The sequence below is a fragment of the Dipodomys ordii genome, unplaced genomic scaffold (genome assembly GCF_000151885.1).
Source record: "Dipodomys ordii isolate 6190 unplaced genomic scaffold, Dord_2.0 Scaffold6, whole genome shotgun sequence".
Classification (NCBI taxonomy): Eukaryota; Metazoa; Chordata; class Mammalia; order Rodentia; family Heteromyidae; genus Dipodomys; species Dipodomys ordii.
The window spans coordinates 5,278,772-5,295,276 of record NW_012267222.1 but is presented as its reverse complement, the minus strand read 5'-3'; the positions used below and the strand labels follow the sequence as shown (position 1 = coordinate 5,295,276).

Sequence of the window (16,505 nt, the reverse complement as noted above, 5' to 3'; positions counted from 1 at the left end):
CCCTCCTTCCTTCCTTCCTTCCTTCCTTCCTCCCTCCTTCCTTTCCTTCCCTTCCTTCCTTCCTTCCCTTTCTTTCTTTTTCTTTCTTTCTTTCTTTCTCTCTCCTTCCTTCCTCCCTTCCTTCCTCCCTTCCTCCCTTCCTTCCTTCCTTTCCTTCTTTCTTTTTCTTTTGTTCTTTCTATTTGGAAGGCTCTGGCCTTTTGCCCTGGCTGACCTGGGATTCCTCCTATCTCCACACTCCTCAACCAGTATGAGATGCACTCAGCACTAGGCCAAGCCTGTTGGTTGAGATGGGGTGTTGTTAACTCCTGCCTACACACCTAGAACTGTGATCTTCCTGATCTCCACCTCCTGAATGGCCAGAATGATAGGCAAGAGCCACTGTGCCAGCCCTTGCCACTTCTCTGCATAACATGTATTCCCCCCTTTCCCCCTTCCCCCGTCCCCTCCTTCCCTTTTCCCCTCTTCCCCCCTTTCCCCCTTCCCCTCCTTCCCCATCGGGCAGCCCCTCCCCTGACACTAACATTTTCTTTGGAGGGTTTTTCACTTTTCTTGCCTGCATGATTATGCAACCATAACATGCATGTGAAGTGTGAAGGGGGAGGTGTGAAGTGGTGATTTGTGTGTGCCTGTGCCAGAAGTGGGGTGTGAGCATGGGTGAGGCCTCTGCCTGAGCTTTGTAGCTCATGGCTGGTGCTCTGCCACTTGACACACAGCTCTTTGGGGAGGATTTTCAAATTCTCTTATACTGGAGACGCAGTCTCCTCACCTCGGAGTGTAGGCTTGTGACAAAAAAAAGCAAAGACTCGTGAAGTAATAAACACTCAGGTCTCCATTGCAATGGACACACATACACACCACACACACAAACACACACCACATACATACCATACCACAAACACACACACCACACACACACCACACACCACATACATACCACACACACACCACATATACCATACACACACCACACACACAGCACACACACACATATACCACACAGCACATACACCACACACCACACACCACATACATACCACACCACAAACACACACCACACACCACATACATACCATATACACACCACACAATACCACATACATACCACACACACACCCCACACACCCCACACAGCACACACATACCACATATCACACACACACCACATACATACCACACATACCACACACACATACTGCACACCACACTTGCCACATACATACCACACACACATACCACACACGCACCACATACATACCACACACCACACAGACATACCACACACCACACACACCACACAGACACCACATATACTACACACCACACACATACACCACATATACTACACACACACTACACACGCACCACATACATACCACACACACATACCGCACGCCCCACACACCACATACATACCATATACTACACACACATACTACACACAAACACCACACACACCACACACACATACCACACACACACCACATATACTACACACACACCACACACACCACATACATACCACACACACCACACACCACACAAATACACACACCACACACACACCACACACAACACCACACACACCACACACACCACACATGCCACATACATACAACATGTACACACCACACGTACCACACACACCATACACACCACACCACATACATACACACCACATACACACACCACACACACACCACAAATACCACACACACACACCACATACACACACCACACACACATACCACACACACATACCACATCACAAACACACAGACCACACATACAGCACACACACCAGACACACACACCACACATACATACACACCACACACATACACACCACATAATACCAAACACACACCACACACACCACACCACGCCACACAGAACTCTGGTGTGGATGTCAGGAGCAGTACCCTACACACAGTACACCACACACAACGCTCAGTACCCCCCCACAGTACCTCACACACAGTACCTCACACACAGTACCTCACACACAGTACCTCACACAGAGGGCTCAGTATCCCACACAGAGGGTGCCCATGGCCATCAGGGACGAACGAGAAGGTAGGACTGAATAAACTGGATTTGTGCCACCACCAGTCACCTGGGAGCCTGTCCTTACAGAAGGACACACCGCCGGCCTGGGGGACTTTGCTCTGGATTTTGGCTGCTGGACACACGAGGAGCACAAGGTGGCCAGGGGCTGTGGCTATGACTGGGTAGTCCCAGACCAGCACCTGTGACTCAGTTTCCCTGTTGTGCTAACAAAAGCAGGGATTCAAAGTCATTCCCTCCCATGATGACCAGCACCCAGAAAACTGTGTCTCGGCCCTTGGGAAAGTAAGAAACTTTTTCCTCTCCAGAGAGTGCTTCATGGAGCAGGGGAGCGGGGTATTGCTCAGAGGTGGAGAACCCTTGGTATCTCTGAGATCCATGGTTCCATCCCCAGCACAAAAAAAGAAAAATAAAGCAGCGATAAACAACAACAACCACCAAAGTATAGAGCTGGGCACTGGTGGCTCCCACCTGTAATCCAAGCTACTCAGGAGGCTGAGGTCTGAGGATCGTGGTTCAAAGCCAGCCAAAAAATTCAGAGCGACTGTGATCTCCAGTTAACCAGGAGTTCCTGAGTTCATACGACCCATACTAACACAAAAAGACAAGCTCTGGTGGCTTTAGGATCACATCTACAATCCTAGCTGAGTTCTGAGGATTGTGGTTCACAGCCAACCTAGGCAGGAAAGTCTGTGAGATTCTTGTTTCCAATAAACCAGTAAAAAGCCAGAGTTGTGCTGTGGCTCAGGTGGTAGAGCACTAGCCTTGAGCAAAACAAACTCAGGGACACACCCAGGTCCTGAGTTCAAACCCCAGGACTGATACACACACACACACACACACACACACACACACACACACACACGTGTTGCATGGTTACTGTTTGCATGGTTTGCTGAGCAAAATCTCCCCACTGGAGAGACTGCTGCCCCCTTTCCTGGGGTTGGTGTAGGGTGAGGGCCACGGTTGCTTTCCGTGTGTTCCTGGCAGATGTGCAGAGACTGGGGACAAGTGAGGTAGGGAAGTACTGTAGACCACGCGATCCTAGCCAGACCCCAGACATTTTCATGTAAAAGCAGAAGTGAAAGGAAGGCCGGCCCGGGTGCCCGAAAGGGTTATTCTGACCAAGACTGGCTGTAAAAATGCCATTGGCTAGGAGCTGGCCGGTCCAAAGTGCAGCCGCTGCCTTCCTTTCCAGACAGTGCCTTTGAGTGTGCGTCCCTCGAGGAGGCGAAGAGAGCAGCCAGCGCAGGCGAGGATGGAGCAGCCAGAGCTGAGGAAGGGGGTGAGTGTGCGGCCCAGGCCGCCAGCCAGAGCAGCTGGGAGGCCCAGCTGACCCTCGGCCCGCCCCCCCCCCCCCGCCACAGGCTCAGCCTTCCCAGGGCATGGATAGGTTTGTGTCATCTTACCTCAGACTCATTCTATTGGCAAAGCTGTGGAGAAGGACCCGAAGAGAAACCTCAGCCCCATTCCCTTCCTTCCTTTCCCTTCTCCCTCCCTCTCTTTTGCTTTGGCCTGTTTCTTACCAGTAAGATTTGGAGAGGAGTCAGGCTCTGGTGGCTCATGCCTATAATCCTAGCTACTGAGGAGGCTGAGATCTGAGGATGGCGGTTCAAAGCCAGCCAGGCCAGGAAAGTCTGTGAGATTCTTCTCACCAATGAACCATCAGAAAACCAGAAGTAGTGCTGTGGCTCAAGTGGTAGAGCACTCGCCTTGAGCTGAAGAGCTGAGACCCAGAGTTCAAGCCCCATGACTGACAAAAAAGATTTGGAAAGGAAGAGATTCCCCAAGCAAATGTGTTTCTTAAAAAACTCTTCTGGGCTGGGATGTAGCTCAGTGGCAAAGCACTTGCCTAGCAAGCGCAACGTCCTGGGTTCGATCCCCAGTACCAAAAAAGAAAAGACAAAATAAAAAAACTCTTCCAGGCAGACAGTGAGATATTGTAAATGGTTCCTTCACTTTGTTTCATGAAGAGACACAAGCTGGCACTGATGTTGGGTAGTTTTTTGGGTTTTGGGTTTTGGGTTTTTTTGGTCGGCTGTAGGACTTGAACCCTGGGCCTGGGCGCTGTTCCTCAGCTCTTCAGCTCAATGCTAGAGCTCTATAACTTGAGCCACAGCGCCACTTCTGGCTTTTTTCTTATTTTGCTTATGTGGTGCTGAGGATTGAAGCCAGGGCCTCAGGCATGCAAGGCAAGCGCTCTACCACTTGAGTCACAGGACCACTTCTGGCTTTCTCTGATTATGTGGTGCTGAGGAATCGAACCGAGGGCCTCATGCATGGGAGGCAAGCACTCTACCACTGAAACAGCTTCCCAGCCATCCCCCCCAAAAAAGATTTTTATGAACACGTACCCCTCAATCTAAATTCAGTGGAACTACAGAGTCCCTTGACCAAAGACAACAGAAATGCAGACAGGAAGATAACCTGTATTTCTTCACACTTTTTAGGAATTTGAGCTTTTTTTCTTTGTAATGGCACAACAGTTTTGAATTCAGAACCCAGAGTTTGCTAGGCAGGCACTTTCATTCTTTCTTCCTCCTCCTCCTTTTCTTCCTCCTCCCCCTCTTCCTCCTCCTCCCCCTGGTACTATCTAAAGCAGAGTCTCATGTCTCTCACCTGGCCTCTCTTTAGCATGGTCTTTCTGCTCACAGCCTGTCCCGTTAGCTGGGGTCACAGTGCTGGACTGGCTGGCTGGTCTCTGATCTTCCCCATCTCAGCCTCCTGAGTAGCTGAGATTACAGGCGTGAGCCACCGCACTCTATTCCTGCCAGTAGCACTTGCTAGTGTGTGGCGAGGGTCCCGAGTGGCAGGCATAGTCTTGGCTATTCAGGCGTGACTGTGAGATGCTTGCATACAGAGACAGACCCTCGTGCCAGAGTCCCTGCTGCCTCCCAGGTGTGGGACGGGGGGGGGGGGGGGGAGGGCTCACTTCATTATTTAACTCCTGTCTTGCCTGTAATGCAGGAAAGATTGCTGTGGGTGCTGAACACTTACCTGCAAAAGTGTGCGGGGACCAGGGCACCACTGAGGTTTGCTGCTGGGTAATTCTGTGCCACAGGGACTGGCTGGCATCGGAGGGTACTTTAGGGCCCCTCGGGCCTTTACCCCCAGATGCTGGAGCACCCTCTCCACATGTGGAGCCCATGTCCCAGCAGGCAGAGCCGGCCCGCCCTGTCCTCTTTGGGAATCTCTGCTTTGTGTGTGTACCACCCCTCCCCGTGCCCCCCGCCTTCTCTGCAGCTATCTGGAAAGCCTTGGGCAGGGCAGGAGTCGTGGCTCAGGTGGAAGAGCACCTGCCCAGCTACCAAGCTTGTGGCCCAGAGTTCAGACTCTACTACTGCCACAAATAAAAGTGACATAAAAAGGAAGTGCTGTGCAAATCAAGTGTTAGCACGTCTGATGGGAAAAGAATGGGGGGGGGGAGTGAAGGGAGGTCCTAGGCAGCTTCCGGCCTGCTGTTCAAAGAGAAGTGCATGGGGGTGGGGGCTGGGAAGGCGGCTCAGCGGTAGCGCGCTTGCCTTCATACATGAAGCCCTGGGTTCGATGCCTCAGCACCACATACATGGAAAAAGCCAGAAGTGGTGCTGTGGCTCAATGGTGGAGGGCTAGCCATGAGGAAAAGAAACTCAAGTCAGTGCTGGGGCCCTGAGTTCAAGCCCCAGGACTAGCAAGAAAAGAAGAGAGAGAAGTGTATGGGAGCAGAGGAATGGCTCAAGTGGTACAGCCCACGGCCTTGAGTAGCAAAGCTAAGCAGGAATGTGAGGCTGGGTTCTAGTTAGAGAGAAAGAGACAGACAGACATATGGAGGAGGGGGTGAGCAATGGAAGTGCCCAGCAACACAGGGCACCCTAAAAAAAGATCAAGACTGTGAACGGAAATGATTCAGACAGCCTCACGCCAAAGGCAGGGGTGATCACAGCTCCCCCACCCCCTCCCATTCTTTTGGAAGGGACCCCAGGCTGGCCAGGCCTGCTGTAGCGCGCCCTCTCCTGGCAGCATGGGGTCCAGCTCTTGGCGCCTTGGTGGCTGTGTGGTGCTGGTCCTGGAGGCCTGGCTTCTCCCTGTGGCAGGCTCCTGGGGCTGCCTTGTAACCAGCAGCGGCAGGTTGACTTCAGCCCAGAGCCCTGACCCAGCCCAGGGCCACAACTTTTTTTTTTTTTTTCCACAGCATTAAGGGTAGAAGTCGAGGCCTTCCCTGCACTGGGCATGCGCCCTCCGGCAGAGCTAAACCCCAGCCTCCAACCCTTTTCTTCCTCCTTCTGCACTGGGAGGGAGAGGGGAGAAAAAGGAATGCAATACCTCTGGCTTTCAAATTAACCACCTTGACAGAGGGCGAAATTCACCTGCGACAGGATTCAGAGTACAAGATTTGTCACTATTTCACTGATCGTGTGTGTGTGTGTGTGTGTGTGTGTGTGTGTGTGTGTGTGTGTGTGCTGGCACTGAGGATTGAACTCAGGGCTGGGCGCTGTCCCTGAGCTGTTTTTGCTCAAGGCTCACACTCTACCATTAGCCACAGCTCCGTTTCCAGCTTTTAGATGGTTTAGTGGAGATAAAGAGTCCCATAGACCTGTGGCTCACGCCTGTCGTCACCCTAGCTACTCAGGAGGCTGAGATCTGAGGATCGTGGTTTGAAGTCAGCCCAGGCATCCACCAGAAAACCAGAAGTGGCGCTGTGGCTCAAGTGGTAGAGTACTAGCCTTGAGCAAAAAGCCCAGGGACAGCGTCCAGGTCCTGAGTTCAAGCCTCATATTGACAACCCCCTCAAGAAAAAGAAAAGAAAAGAGACTCACAGACTGTCCTGCCCAGGCTGGCTTTGACCTTTGACCCTCCAATCTCAGCTTCCTGAGTAGCTAAGATTACAGGTGTGAGCCACTAGCCTGGGACTTATCACTATTTTAAAAAGAAGGAAAATCTACTCTGCAGTTTGCAACTTGGCTTGACATGGAACACAGGATGCTAAATGGCCTGGCCTGCTGCCATATCTCCTGCCCACCTCCCCCCCACAGAGAATGCATAAAATCCAACCGCCCCCCTGCGGAATGAGTGAAATCTGACACGCTCCAGAGCAATGTGCACCATGGTTGCCAAGGGCGGCAGCAAGGGCTAAAGGGCGAGCTGGTACCAGATGGGTACAAAGTGTGGTTTCTGCAGGACGAAGAGGAGGCTCTGGGAGCTTGCTTCCTGGGAACCGTTGTTAACCCACAGCCTGCTGCAAATCTGCTGAGGCGGATCTTAAAGGTCTCTGCCTCCGTGTGGTCACTGCTTCACATGTGCACGGCTATCAAAGCCTCGCTTGATAAACCTACGTCCCTGGGCAGGGCTGTGGCTCTGCAGCAAGCGCTTCCCTCACGAGGGCGAAGTCCTGGGTTTGGTCCCACGACAAAAAAATAAAGAGGCCTGGCAAGGTGGCTCAGTGGTAGAGTGTTTGCCTCGCATGCATGAGGTCCTAGATTCGATTCCTCAACACCAGAGAAACAGAAAAAAAACAGAAGTGGCTCTGGGGCTCAAGTGGTAGAGTGCTAGCCTTGAGCAAAAGCAGCTCAGGGACAGTGCCCAGGCCCTGAGTTCAAGGCCCAGGACTGCCAAATAAAATAAAAGACAAAAAACATATATTTTCTATAGTAAAACAAATGGGTAGACAGTTCTCTGAGAAGTTGGCTTGAGATTTTGTCTCTCATGTCTCTTTTGTTTTGTTTAATTTTTTTTATGCCAGTACTAGAGCTTCAATTCCTTAGCATTTTGATTAAAGCTGGTACTTTACCACTTGAGCCACATCTCCACTTCTGGATTTTTGATGGTTAACTGGAGATAAGACTTTCCTCCCCTGGCTGGCTTTGAATCATGATCCTCAGATCTCAGCCTCCAGAGCAGCTGGAATTACAGGCGGGAGCCACCCAGCGCAGTGGCTGGGTTTCACTTCTCTTGATTTTTAAACCTACGAGCAGAGGTTCTGGGTCGTACACTTAGTACCAGACTTCTCCCATGTGGCGTTTCCTCCGGCCACGGAGGAGCACTCTAGTCTCCTCCACGTCCCTGCCAGCACAACATGCCTGGCTTCTTGGGTCTCACCATTCCGTGGGTGTGTCATGGTGACTTCTCCTTCCTGCAGAGTTCCCAAGGTTCACCCTCCTTGCTTCTGCAACAGCCCTCACCCCCTATCCAGCAGCCCTCACCCCCTATCCAGCCCCCATCTGCTGCCGGCTGCCCTGGGCAGGGGCCTATCATTTTATTTTATTTATTTCATTTATTTATTTCATATATTTATTTATGTATTTGTATATGTATGTATGTAATTTTGTTTGTCCTGGTGATTGAACTCTGGGCCTGGGCACTGGCCCTCAAGGCGAGCACTCTACAACTTGAGCCACAGCGCCACTTCCCATGTTCTGGTAGTTAATTGGAGATATGAGTCTCACGGACTTTCCTGCCAGGGCTGGCTTTGAACTGCCATCCTCAGATCTCAGCCTCCTGAGTAGCTAGGATTTCGGGCATGAGCCACTGGCGTCTGGCATTCATTTTCTTTTTCCTTTTTTTTTTTTTGGAGTCCTTTCTCCTACTGTCCTACAGTGTAAAGCCCAAGCAATGAAAGTCCCACTTGTCCTGTGGCCCTGGCCCTAACTTGTCTTCCTTTCTAAAATCCAGCTACTTGAATCCTATTCCAAAGGCAAGATTTGGAGCTGCTTCCTTGCCCCACGGCCTCTGCCTGTGGCCTCCTTCTGTCTGGGGCATCCTCTCTCCTCGCTTGGCTGCCTCGCCACTGGAGCCCAGCTCCAGTGTCACTCCCCAGTGCCCTGTGCCTTTCCTTCATGGTTCTTAATTCCCTCATGCGTTAACTAACAACCTATTGTGTCTCCCTCCCTGCATGGACGGTGATTTCACGGACTCTGTGCATCACGACTGTAGTCTGGGGTCTTTGGCTGGAAGCGGGGAATCTGCCGAGCCTGGCAGAGCCCCGCACTGCGGGCTGAGCCCTGGGGTGCTCAGAACCTCCTTCCCACCAGAAGGACTTTAGACTCAGCCCTGGTCCAGCCGCTGCGGGGAGGAGCTGCACGTGCGGGTGAATCAAGCCTCCAGCTGTTGTAGTTAATCTGGGAAGAGAAGTAGAGGATTTGTGTGTGTGTGTGTGTGTGTGTCTGTGTGTGTCTGTGTGTCTGTCTATACAGGGGCTTGCACTCATGGAGCCACAGCTCCACTTCTGGCATTCCCGTGATTCTTCAGAAATAAGACTCTCAAACTTTCCTGCCCAGGCTGGCTTGGAACCACGATCCTCAGATCTCAGCCTCCTGAGTAGCTGGGATGACAAGGCCTGAGCCACCAGTGGCTGGCTACAAGCCCCTCCTTAACCTAAGCTCCGCCCCCAGTTCCTCCCTGGCTCACAGGAGACACTGTGGGCAGTGTGTCCTGAGTGGAAATCCCCACAGATCCACTTAAACCTTTCCACTTTGGCTTCTGCCTGTGAGAGCCAAAGTCCAGGCAAATTTAGCTTCATATTTCTCGCTTTGGACTTGGAGGGGGGACGGGAGGAAGAGAAGACAAGGCTCGGCGCATGGTGTGGCTGCAAGTGCAGCCCACGGGGAGAAAGCGACAGAAGCCATCCACAGGTCACGTAGGTGTGGCTTTCCCCACGTCAACCCCGGCCAGCGCCACAGTGAGCCGCATGCCACTGCACCCACATTCTCAGGAGGCTGAGGGAGGAGGATCCATCGCACGAGCCCTGGACCTCAGCCCCAGCCGGGGATACCTCATCTGAAAAGGAACAAGCAATGCCAATGCAGCCCCCCCTTTCTCTACCTTGGAAGGGAGGAGAGGAGGTTGGAGACACCTCTCCTTGTTCCTTTGGGGCCCATAACACCCCCCCGCGGTCCCTGACCCTCACCCCATTTCTCTCGCAGAGGCTCACCCTTGTGTTGGCCATCGCCACCCTGATATCAGCCTTTGGCTCCTCCTTCCAGTATGGGTACAACGTGGCTGCCGTGAACTCACCATCAGAGGTAAGTCACTGCGCAGAGCAGGCCTCTGTTCCTGAATGGAAGCAGCCGGGGCCCAGGAGGGCACCCCACGAAGGCCCTGCAGGGAGGGGGAGACACCCTCCCAACCAGCCTGGCCACAGGGCCAGGCCAAACCCATCCCCAGCTTCCCCCATCAAGGCATGCAGAAACTGGCCCTACTGGGCCTCCGTGGACCAGGCTAAGCCAGGGCAGAAATGCCACCCCTCCACCCCCGTAATCCTAGCTACTCAGGAGGCTGAGATCAGAGGATCTTGGTTCAAAACCAGCCTGAACAGGAAAGTCTATGAGACTCTTCATCTCCAAGGAACCACCAAAAAGCCGGAAGAGGAGCTGTGGCTCAAATGGAAGAGCTCCCTAGCCTTCAGCAAAAGAGTTCAAGCCCCAGGTCCCCGGCAGCTAGCCTTCCTTCCCCCTGGGTAGCAGAGCAACTAGCTGGTCTGGAGGGCTGTGGGCCTGGCACAGGCCCCGGGCCTGACAGCTTGAGCTGGGCTTTCTGCAAAGGCAGATGAGCGATCCTTGTGTCTGTGCCCTCTGTCCCCCAGATCATGAAGCAGTTTTACAACGACACCTACAATGAGAAGACAGGGGAGCTCATTGACGAATTCCCCTTGACTCTCCTGTGGTCGCTCACCGTGTCTATGTTCCCCTTCGGCGGCTTCATCGGGGCCATCTTGGCCGGTCCTCTGGTGAATCAATTCGGCAGGTAAGGGGAGGGGCTTGGCTTTTCCTCTCAGTACTAGGATTTGACCACAGGGCCTTGGATTGTTTGCCAGCAAACAATCCACTACTTCACTGGTGAGAGAATCTCTGATTTCTCTGCCCAAGATGGCTTTGAACTACAGTCCTCAGATCTCAGCCTCTAGAGTCGTTAGGATTACAGGCAGGAGCCACCAGCGCCCGCTGGACGGGGAATTTTTAATTCCCTGAAATTCATAGACCGTCAGCATCCGTTCTTAAGCATAGGCTAAAACTAGAATCCTTACTATGAGATGAGGCTAATAATCATTGTAGTGTTTGTTTGGGTGTTTTCACTGTGGTTATACGAAAGACCAGACCAGAGCTACTCATTGATGGCTCATGTCTGATAATCCTAGCTACTCTGGAGTCTGAGATCTGAGGATCTCCGTTCAAAGCCAGCTTGGGCAGGAAAGTCTGTAAGACTCATATCTCTAATTAAGTAAGCATCAAAAAGCCAGAAATAGCCAGGCACCAGTGGCTCAGGAGGCTAAGATCTGAGGATTGCCATTCAAAGCCAGCCCACTCAGGAAAGGCCATGAGACTTTTAGCTTCAATAAAGTTCTCAGAAAAAGCTGCAAGAGGCACAGTGGCTTAAGTAGTAGAGTGCTAGCCTTGAGCAAAAGAGGCTCAGGGACAGTTCCCAGGCCCTCAATTCAAGCCCCAGAACTGGCAAAAAATAAAATAAAATACAAAAAGCCAGAAATAGAGGTGAGGCTCAAGTGGTAGAGCACCAGCCTGGAGCAAAAGAGCCAAGCAAGCATATATGGCTGAGTGCAGCCCCAGGACTGGCACAAAAAAAAAAAAATAATCAAATTGAATAAACCATCAACCGAGGATGAATGAGGGAATCCTGAAGCCACGCTAACCACCATTTTGTTCCTCTACAGAAAAGGCGGGTTATTGCTCAACAACATCTTCTCCGTGGTGCCCGCGATATTGATGGGCTGCAGTAAAGTCGCCAAGCTGTACGAGCTCATCATCTTCTCCAGACTCCTGGTGGGAATCTGTGCAGGTGCGCACTGTGGCCGTCCGGCCCTTCTACCATTCTGGACATCAAGGTGAAGGGAGGCTCACCTACCGGGCTCTAAACCAGCCCAGGGGCTCTGAAGCTTCAACACCCAAGCCGACCCTAAATAGGTTATCTCTTTTCTATTGTTATTATAAAGGCGATGTACAGAGGGATTGCAGTTACCTGAGTCAGAGAGTACATTTCTTTTTGGACAATGTCACCCTTTCCCTTGCTCTCTCCCAGTCTTTCCCTCGCATCTCCACCCACAAGTTGTATACCTCATTTTCTTTTTCTTTCCTTTCTTTCTTTCTTTTTTTTGTCAGTTGTGGGGCTTGAACTCTGGGCCTGGGCTCTGTCCCTCAGCTCTTCAGCATAAGGCGAGTGCTCTACCACTTGAGCCACAGCGCACCTTCCGGTTTTCTGGTGGTTTATTGAAGTTAGTCTCAGGGACTTCTCTGCCTGAGCTAGCTTTGAACTTCAATCCTCAGATGTGAGCCTCCTGAATAGCTAGGATTACAGGTGTGAGCCACCAACGCCTGGCTCATTTTCTTGTCTTTTCTTCTCTTTTCCTTTCTTTTCTTTTCTTTCTTCTTCTTTTTTTTTTTTTTTGCCGGTTGTGGGGCTTGAACTCTAGGCCTGGGTGCTGTCCAAAGATACATAAACAAAATAGACAAAAAGAAAAAGAAAAAAATGGTTCCATTTCCTGGAGTTCATTTCAATAAATATTATTTTATATGATCAGGGCTCAAAAGGTTCTTGAAAGATATATAATCCTTCAAGGAAGACCATACTGCAATGCCTTTTTTGTTTCTACAATGCTGTGTGTGTGTGTGTGTGTGTCTGTGTGTGTGTGTGTGTGTGTGTGTGTGTGTTTGTACTGGGACTTGAACTCAGGATCTCACACACTTGCTAAGCTCTACCACTCAAGCCATGGATCCACTTCCAGCTTTCTGATGATGTAATAGGAGATAAGAGTTTCCTGCTTGGGCTGCCTTTGAATCACTATCCACAGATCTCAGCCTCCTGAGTAGCAAGGATGACAGGCCTGAGCCACCAGTACCTGGCTTGACTTCTCTTTCTTTAAAGTGTGAGGGACTGAGAATAAAAAGCAGCATTTATATTCCTTGTTTCTATTCTGAAGAAATGCTGGCCCAGAAGAGAATAGCTTTCCTTTGAAGCCACAGCTCAACTGTGCCAGGATGTTCTTTATGTTTTGGAGGTTTTTGTTGGTCGTGGGCCTTGAACTCTGGGCCTGGGCGTTGTCCCTGAGTTCTTCAGCTCAAGGTGAGCACTCTACCACTTGAGCCACAGCACTACTTCTAGTTTTCTGGTGCTTAATTGAAGATAAAAGTCTCACGACACATTAAACACTCAATAAATTAAAATTTTCAAATTAAAAAAAAAAGAGTCTCATGGATTTTCCTTGCCCAGGCTGGCTTTGAACCGAGATCCTCAGATCTCAGCTTCTGAATAGCTAGGCTGGCAGGCGTGAGCCAGCAGCGCCCCACTGCCAGGATGCCTTTTCCTAACTGTGTTTTCATCCCACCCCCTTCCCCAGGTGTCTCTTCCAACGTGGTCCCTATGTACTTAGGGGAGCTGGCCCCCAAAAACCTGAGGGGGGCCCTTGGAGTAGTGCCCCAGCTCTTCATCACTGTCGGCATCCTTGTGGCTCAGCTGTTCGGCCTTCGGAATGTTCTAGCAAATGAGACTGGTGAGTCCCAGCTCCCCCGCCTCTCACCCCACCCCATTCCTCAGGCCAGGACACTAAGGTGCTTCTGTCCGTGGGGCAGCAGCCCAGACCCCAGTGGGGCCCCAGGCTGCAGGGCCCAAGAGTGAGCTCCAGTGACAGGTTCCCTTAGGAAATGGCGAGCAGCTGGAGAAGGGAAGGGCCCGCGCCGCGTCTGTCCACACAGAGGCCGGCACGCTGCAGGGACAGCCACCAACGTGCCAGGGGCTGTGCTCAGGGTTCCTGGGCCCTGTCCCCGGCCTTGCCGCAGCACTGTGACCAAGGCTCGGTGACCAGCCCACTCCACACACCAGAAAGAAAGCCGCTAGACACTGGGGCAACTCAGGAGCTGACACTTGTGGATCGGGATCTGAAGACAGCCTGGGCAGGAGAGCCTGCGAGGCTCTTACTCCAATTAACCACCAAAAAGCTGGACGTGGAGCTATGGCTTGAGTGCTAGAGCACCAGGCCTGAGTGAAAAAGCTAAGGGACAGTGCCCAGGCCCTGAGCTCAAGCCTCAGTGCTGGTGCACATGCGCGCGCGCGCACACACACACACACACACACACACACACACGCAGAATCCAGGAGTCATGGGTTGTCAGGAGCTTACAGCCTTAAGTTAGATGTGTCTGTCAGCCTCGTGCTAGAGGGTTGCCGCTTCCTCCCGCCTCAGCCTTGCTCCCAAGGCCCCAATGACCCTGCAGCAGACCTCCCCTGTGGAATGGGTGGTCCTGGTACCTCGCCCACCGAACACTATGGAAGGAAGTAAGCTTGGTGACAGCACCCCAGGCAATTCCTTGTCCAAGAGTGTCGAGGCTGCGAGCCCTGGAGCCAAGGCAGGTGGGCTGGGGCGCCACCACACAGATAGGAGCCCCAGTACTGGCTTATGGAGTCCAAGTATTTCCCACATGGTGATATGATTCACAACAAACGAAAGGAAAGACCAAGAGAAATCAGCTAGAAAACAAACACCTTCATGATCATTTGCCAGGTCCACATACAGTCCCCTTGGTCCCTCCAGCACTTCTATGTGCCCAATCATGCCCTTCCCCTGCCCATTTATTTACTTGTTTGTTTTAGTCTTTTTTTTTTGCTCAAGGTTGGCACTCTACTGTTTGAACCATAGCTCCACTTCTGACTTTTTCGGTGGTTAAGTGAAGATAAGAATCTCACAGGTTTTCCTGCCTGGGCTGGCTTGGAACCTCAATCCTCAGATCTCAGCCTCTGGGGTAGCTAGGATGACAGATATGAACTATGAGCTACAGGCCAGCTATAGCTGCCTTTTCCTTGCTTTGCCTCCAGCCTCACTACTTTGGTGGTGACCAGGTTAATGTCCCCCGAGTCTGAACTTGACTCAAGGATGTCACTTTGTGTAGCTTGTTATGTCCTGCCTAGGAGATACAGCCAGGCCATAGGTAGCTTCATTGTCATCACTGGGTGGCCACAGCCAAATGTGTCCTTTATCTGTGCCCATACTGACACCCAATCCTAGGGCCTGGGTGTTGTTCCTGAGCTTTTGTGCTCTGAGTTAGTGCTTTACCACTTTGAACCACAGCTTCACTTCCAGTTTTCTGGTAGTTACTTGGAGATAAGAATCTCACTGGGTGCTGATGGCTTGTGCCTGTCATTCTAGCTACTCAGGAGGCTGAGATCTGAGGAGCACAGTTCAAAGCCAACCCAGGATAGACTTTCTTTTTCTTTTTCTTCTTCTTCTTTTTTTTTTTTTTTTTGGTTGTGGGGCTTGAACTCTGGGCCCAGGAGCTGTCCCTTAGCTTTTCAACTCAAGAGATTGCTCTACCACTTGAGCCACAGCCCCACCAGCAGTTTTCTGGTGGTTAATTGGAGATAAGAATCTTATGGACTTTCCCTCCCAGGCTGGCTTTGAACTGTGATCCTCAGATCTCAGCCTTTAGAGTAGCTAGGATGACACGTGTGAGCCACCAGCACCTAGCCAGAACGGACTTTTACTTCCCATTAACCACAAGAAAACTGGAAGTAGAGCTGTAGTATATGGTTCAAAGTGGTAGAGCACTAGCCTTGAGCAAAAGAGCTCAAGGACAACATCCAGGCCCTGAGTTCAAGCCCCATGACTGATTTTTTAAAAAAATTCTCACAGACTTTCCTGCCTGGGTTCGCCTTGAACCTCAACCCCCAGATCTCAGCCTCCTGAGTGGTTAGGATTACAGGGGTGAAGCACCAGCACAGAGCCAGGTTTTGATTCTGTACTCAGTGCTTTTCTGACCACTCGGGTGTCATGGGGCCCTAGGCTCGAGCTTCTGAGCATAAAGTAGGGGTGAATGAGCAAGCCAGTGGATGGAGTGTGCCCAGGGCCTTTGCACCCACAGGACACCACACACCCGTAAGATGATCCGCATGGCCTGTGTTCCCGCCAGCACTTAGATTTGCTGCACTTTCCACTTTGCCGCCTGTAGAGGCACCACAGCCTTCAGCCCTCAGGCTTGCAGGAGCAGCCACTGAGAGTCTGCCCAGCACAGACTCTCTCCCCTGGGCTCTGGGGCTCACGCCTGCCATCCGAGCTCCTCAGGAGGCTCAGACCTGAGGGTCGTGGTTTGAGGCCTGCCAGGGCAGACAGCTCCACCGAAAGCTGGAAGTAGAGCTGTGGCGCGAGTGGTAGAGCACCAGGCTCAGGGACAGGATCTAGTCCCTGAGTTCAAGCCCCAGGACTGACACAGATCCAGTCTTCATCTCTCCATGGCTGGCGGTGGGCAGAAGGACACAGCGGGCAGGTGGCAGGCGCCGGGCTGGCCAGGTCCGGAGGCCCACGTGACACAGCGCCTTGCTCGCAGGCTGGCCCTTCCTGCTGGCGCTGACCGGGATCCCCGCGGTGCTGCAGCTCCTGATCCTGCCCTTCTTCCCCGAGAGCCCCCGCTACCTGCTCATCCAGAAGAAGGACCCCGAGGCCGCCAGGAAGGGTGAGCTGCCCCCCC

The 16,505-nt window shown here is 52.0% G+C and overlaps 2 protein-coding genes across 2 annotated transcripts in view; both read left to right on the top strand.

Annotated features, from left to right (window-relative positions):
- The window catches only part of Gpr157 (G protein-coupled receptor 157), a 23,067-nt gene extending 19,985 nt beyond the window's left edge, over window positions 1-3,082 (top strand). The window contains exon 6 of the mRNA XM_013031740.1: window positions 3,058-3,082. Coding sequence (XP_012887194.1) covers window positions 3,058-3,082 — 25 coding nt within the window. The remainder of the gene's footprint in view (window positions 1-3,057) is intronic.
- Window positions 3,083-3,252: 170 nt separating this feature from the next.
- LOC105997328 (solute carrier family 2, facilitated glucose transporter member 5-like) overlaps window positions 3,253-16,505 on the top strand; it is a 16,699-nt gene continuing 3,446 nt past the window's right edge. The window contains exons 1-6 of the mRNA XM_013031727.1: window positions 3,253-3,352; window positions 9,966-10,064; window positions 10,625-10,785; window positions 11,708-11,832; window positions 13,388-13,540; window positions 16,365-16,490. Of these exons, the coding sequence (XP_012887181.1) occupies window positions 3,326-3,352; window positions 9,966-10,064; window positions 10,625-10,785; window positions 11,708-11,832; window positions 13,388-13,540; window positions 16,365-16,490 (691 nt within the window). The 5' untranslated portion in view covers window positions 3,253-3,325. The remainder of the gene's footprint in view (window positions 3,353-9,965; window positions 10,065-10,624; window positions 10,786-11,707; window positions 11,833-13,387; window positions 13,541-16,364; window positions 16,491-16,505) is intronic.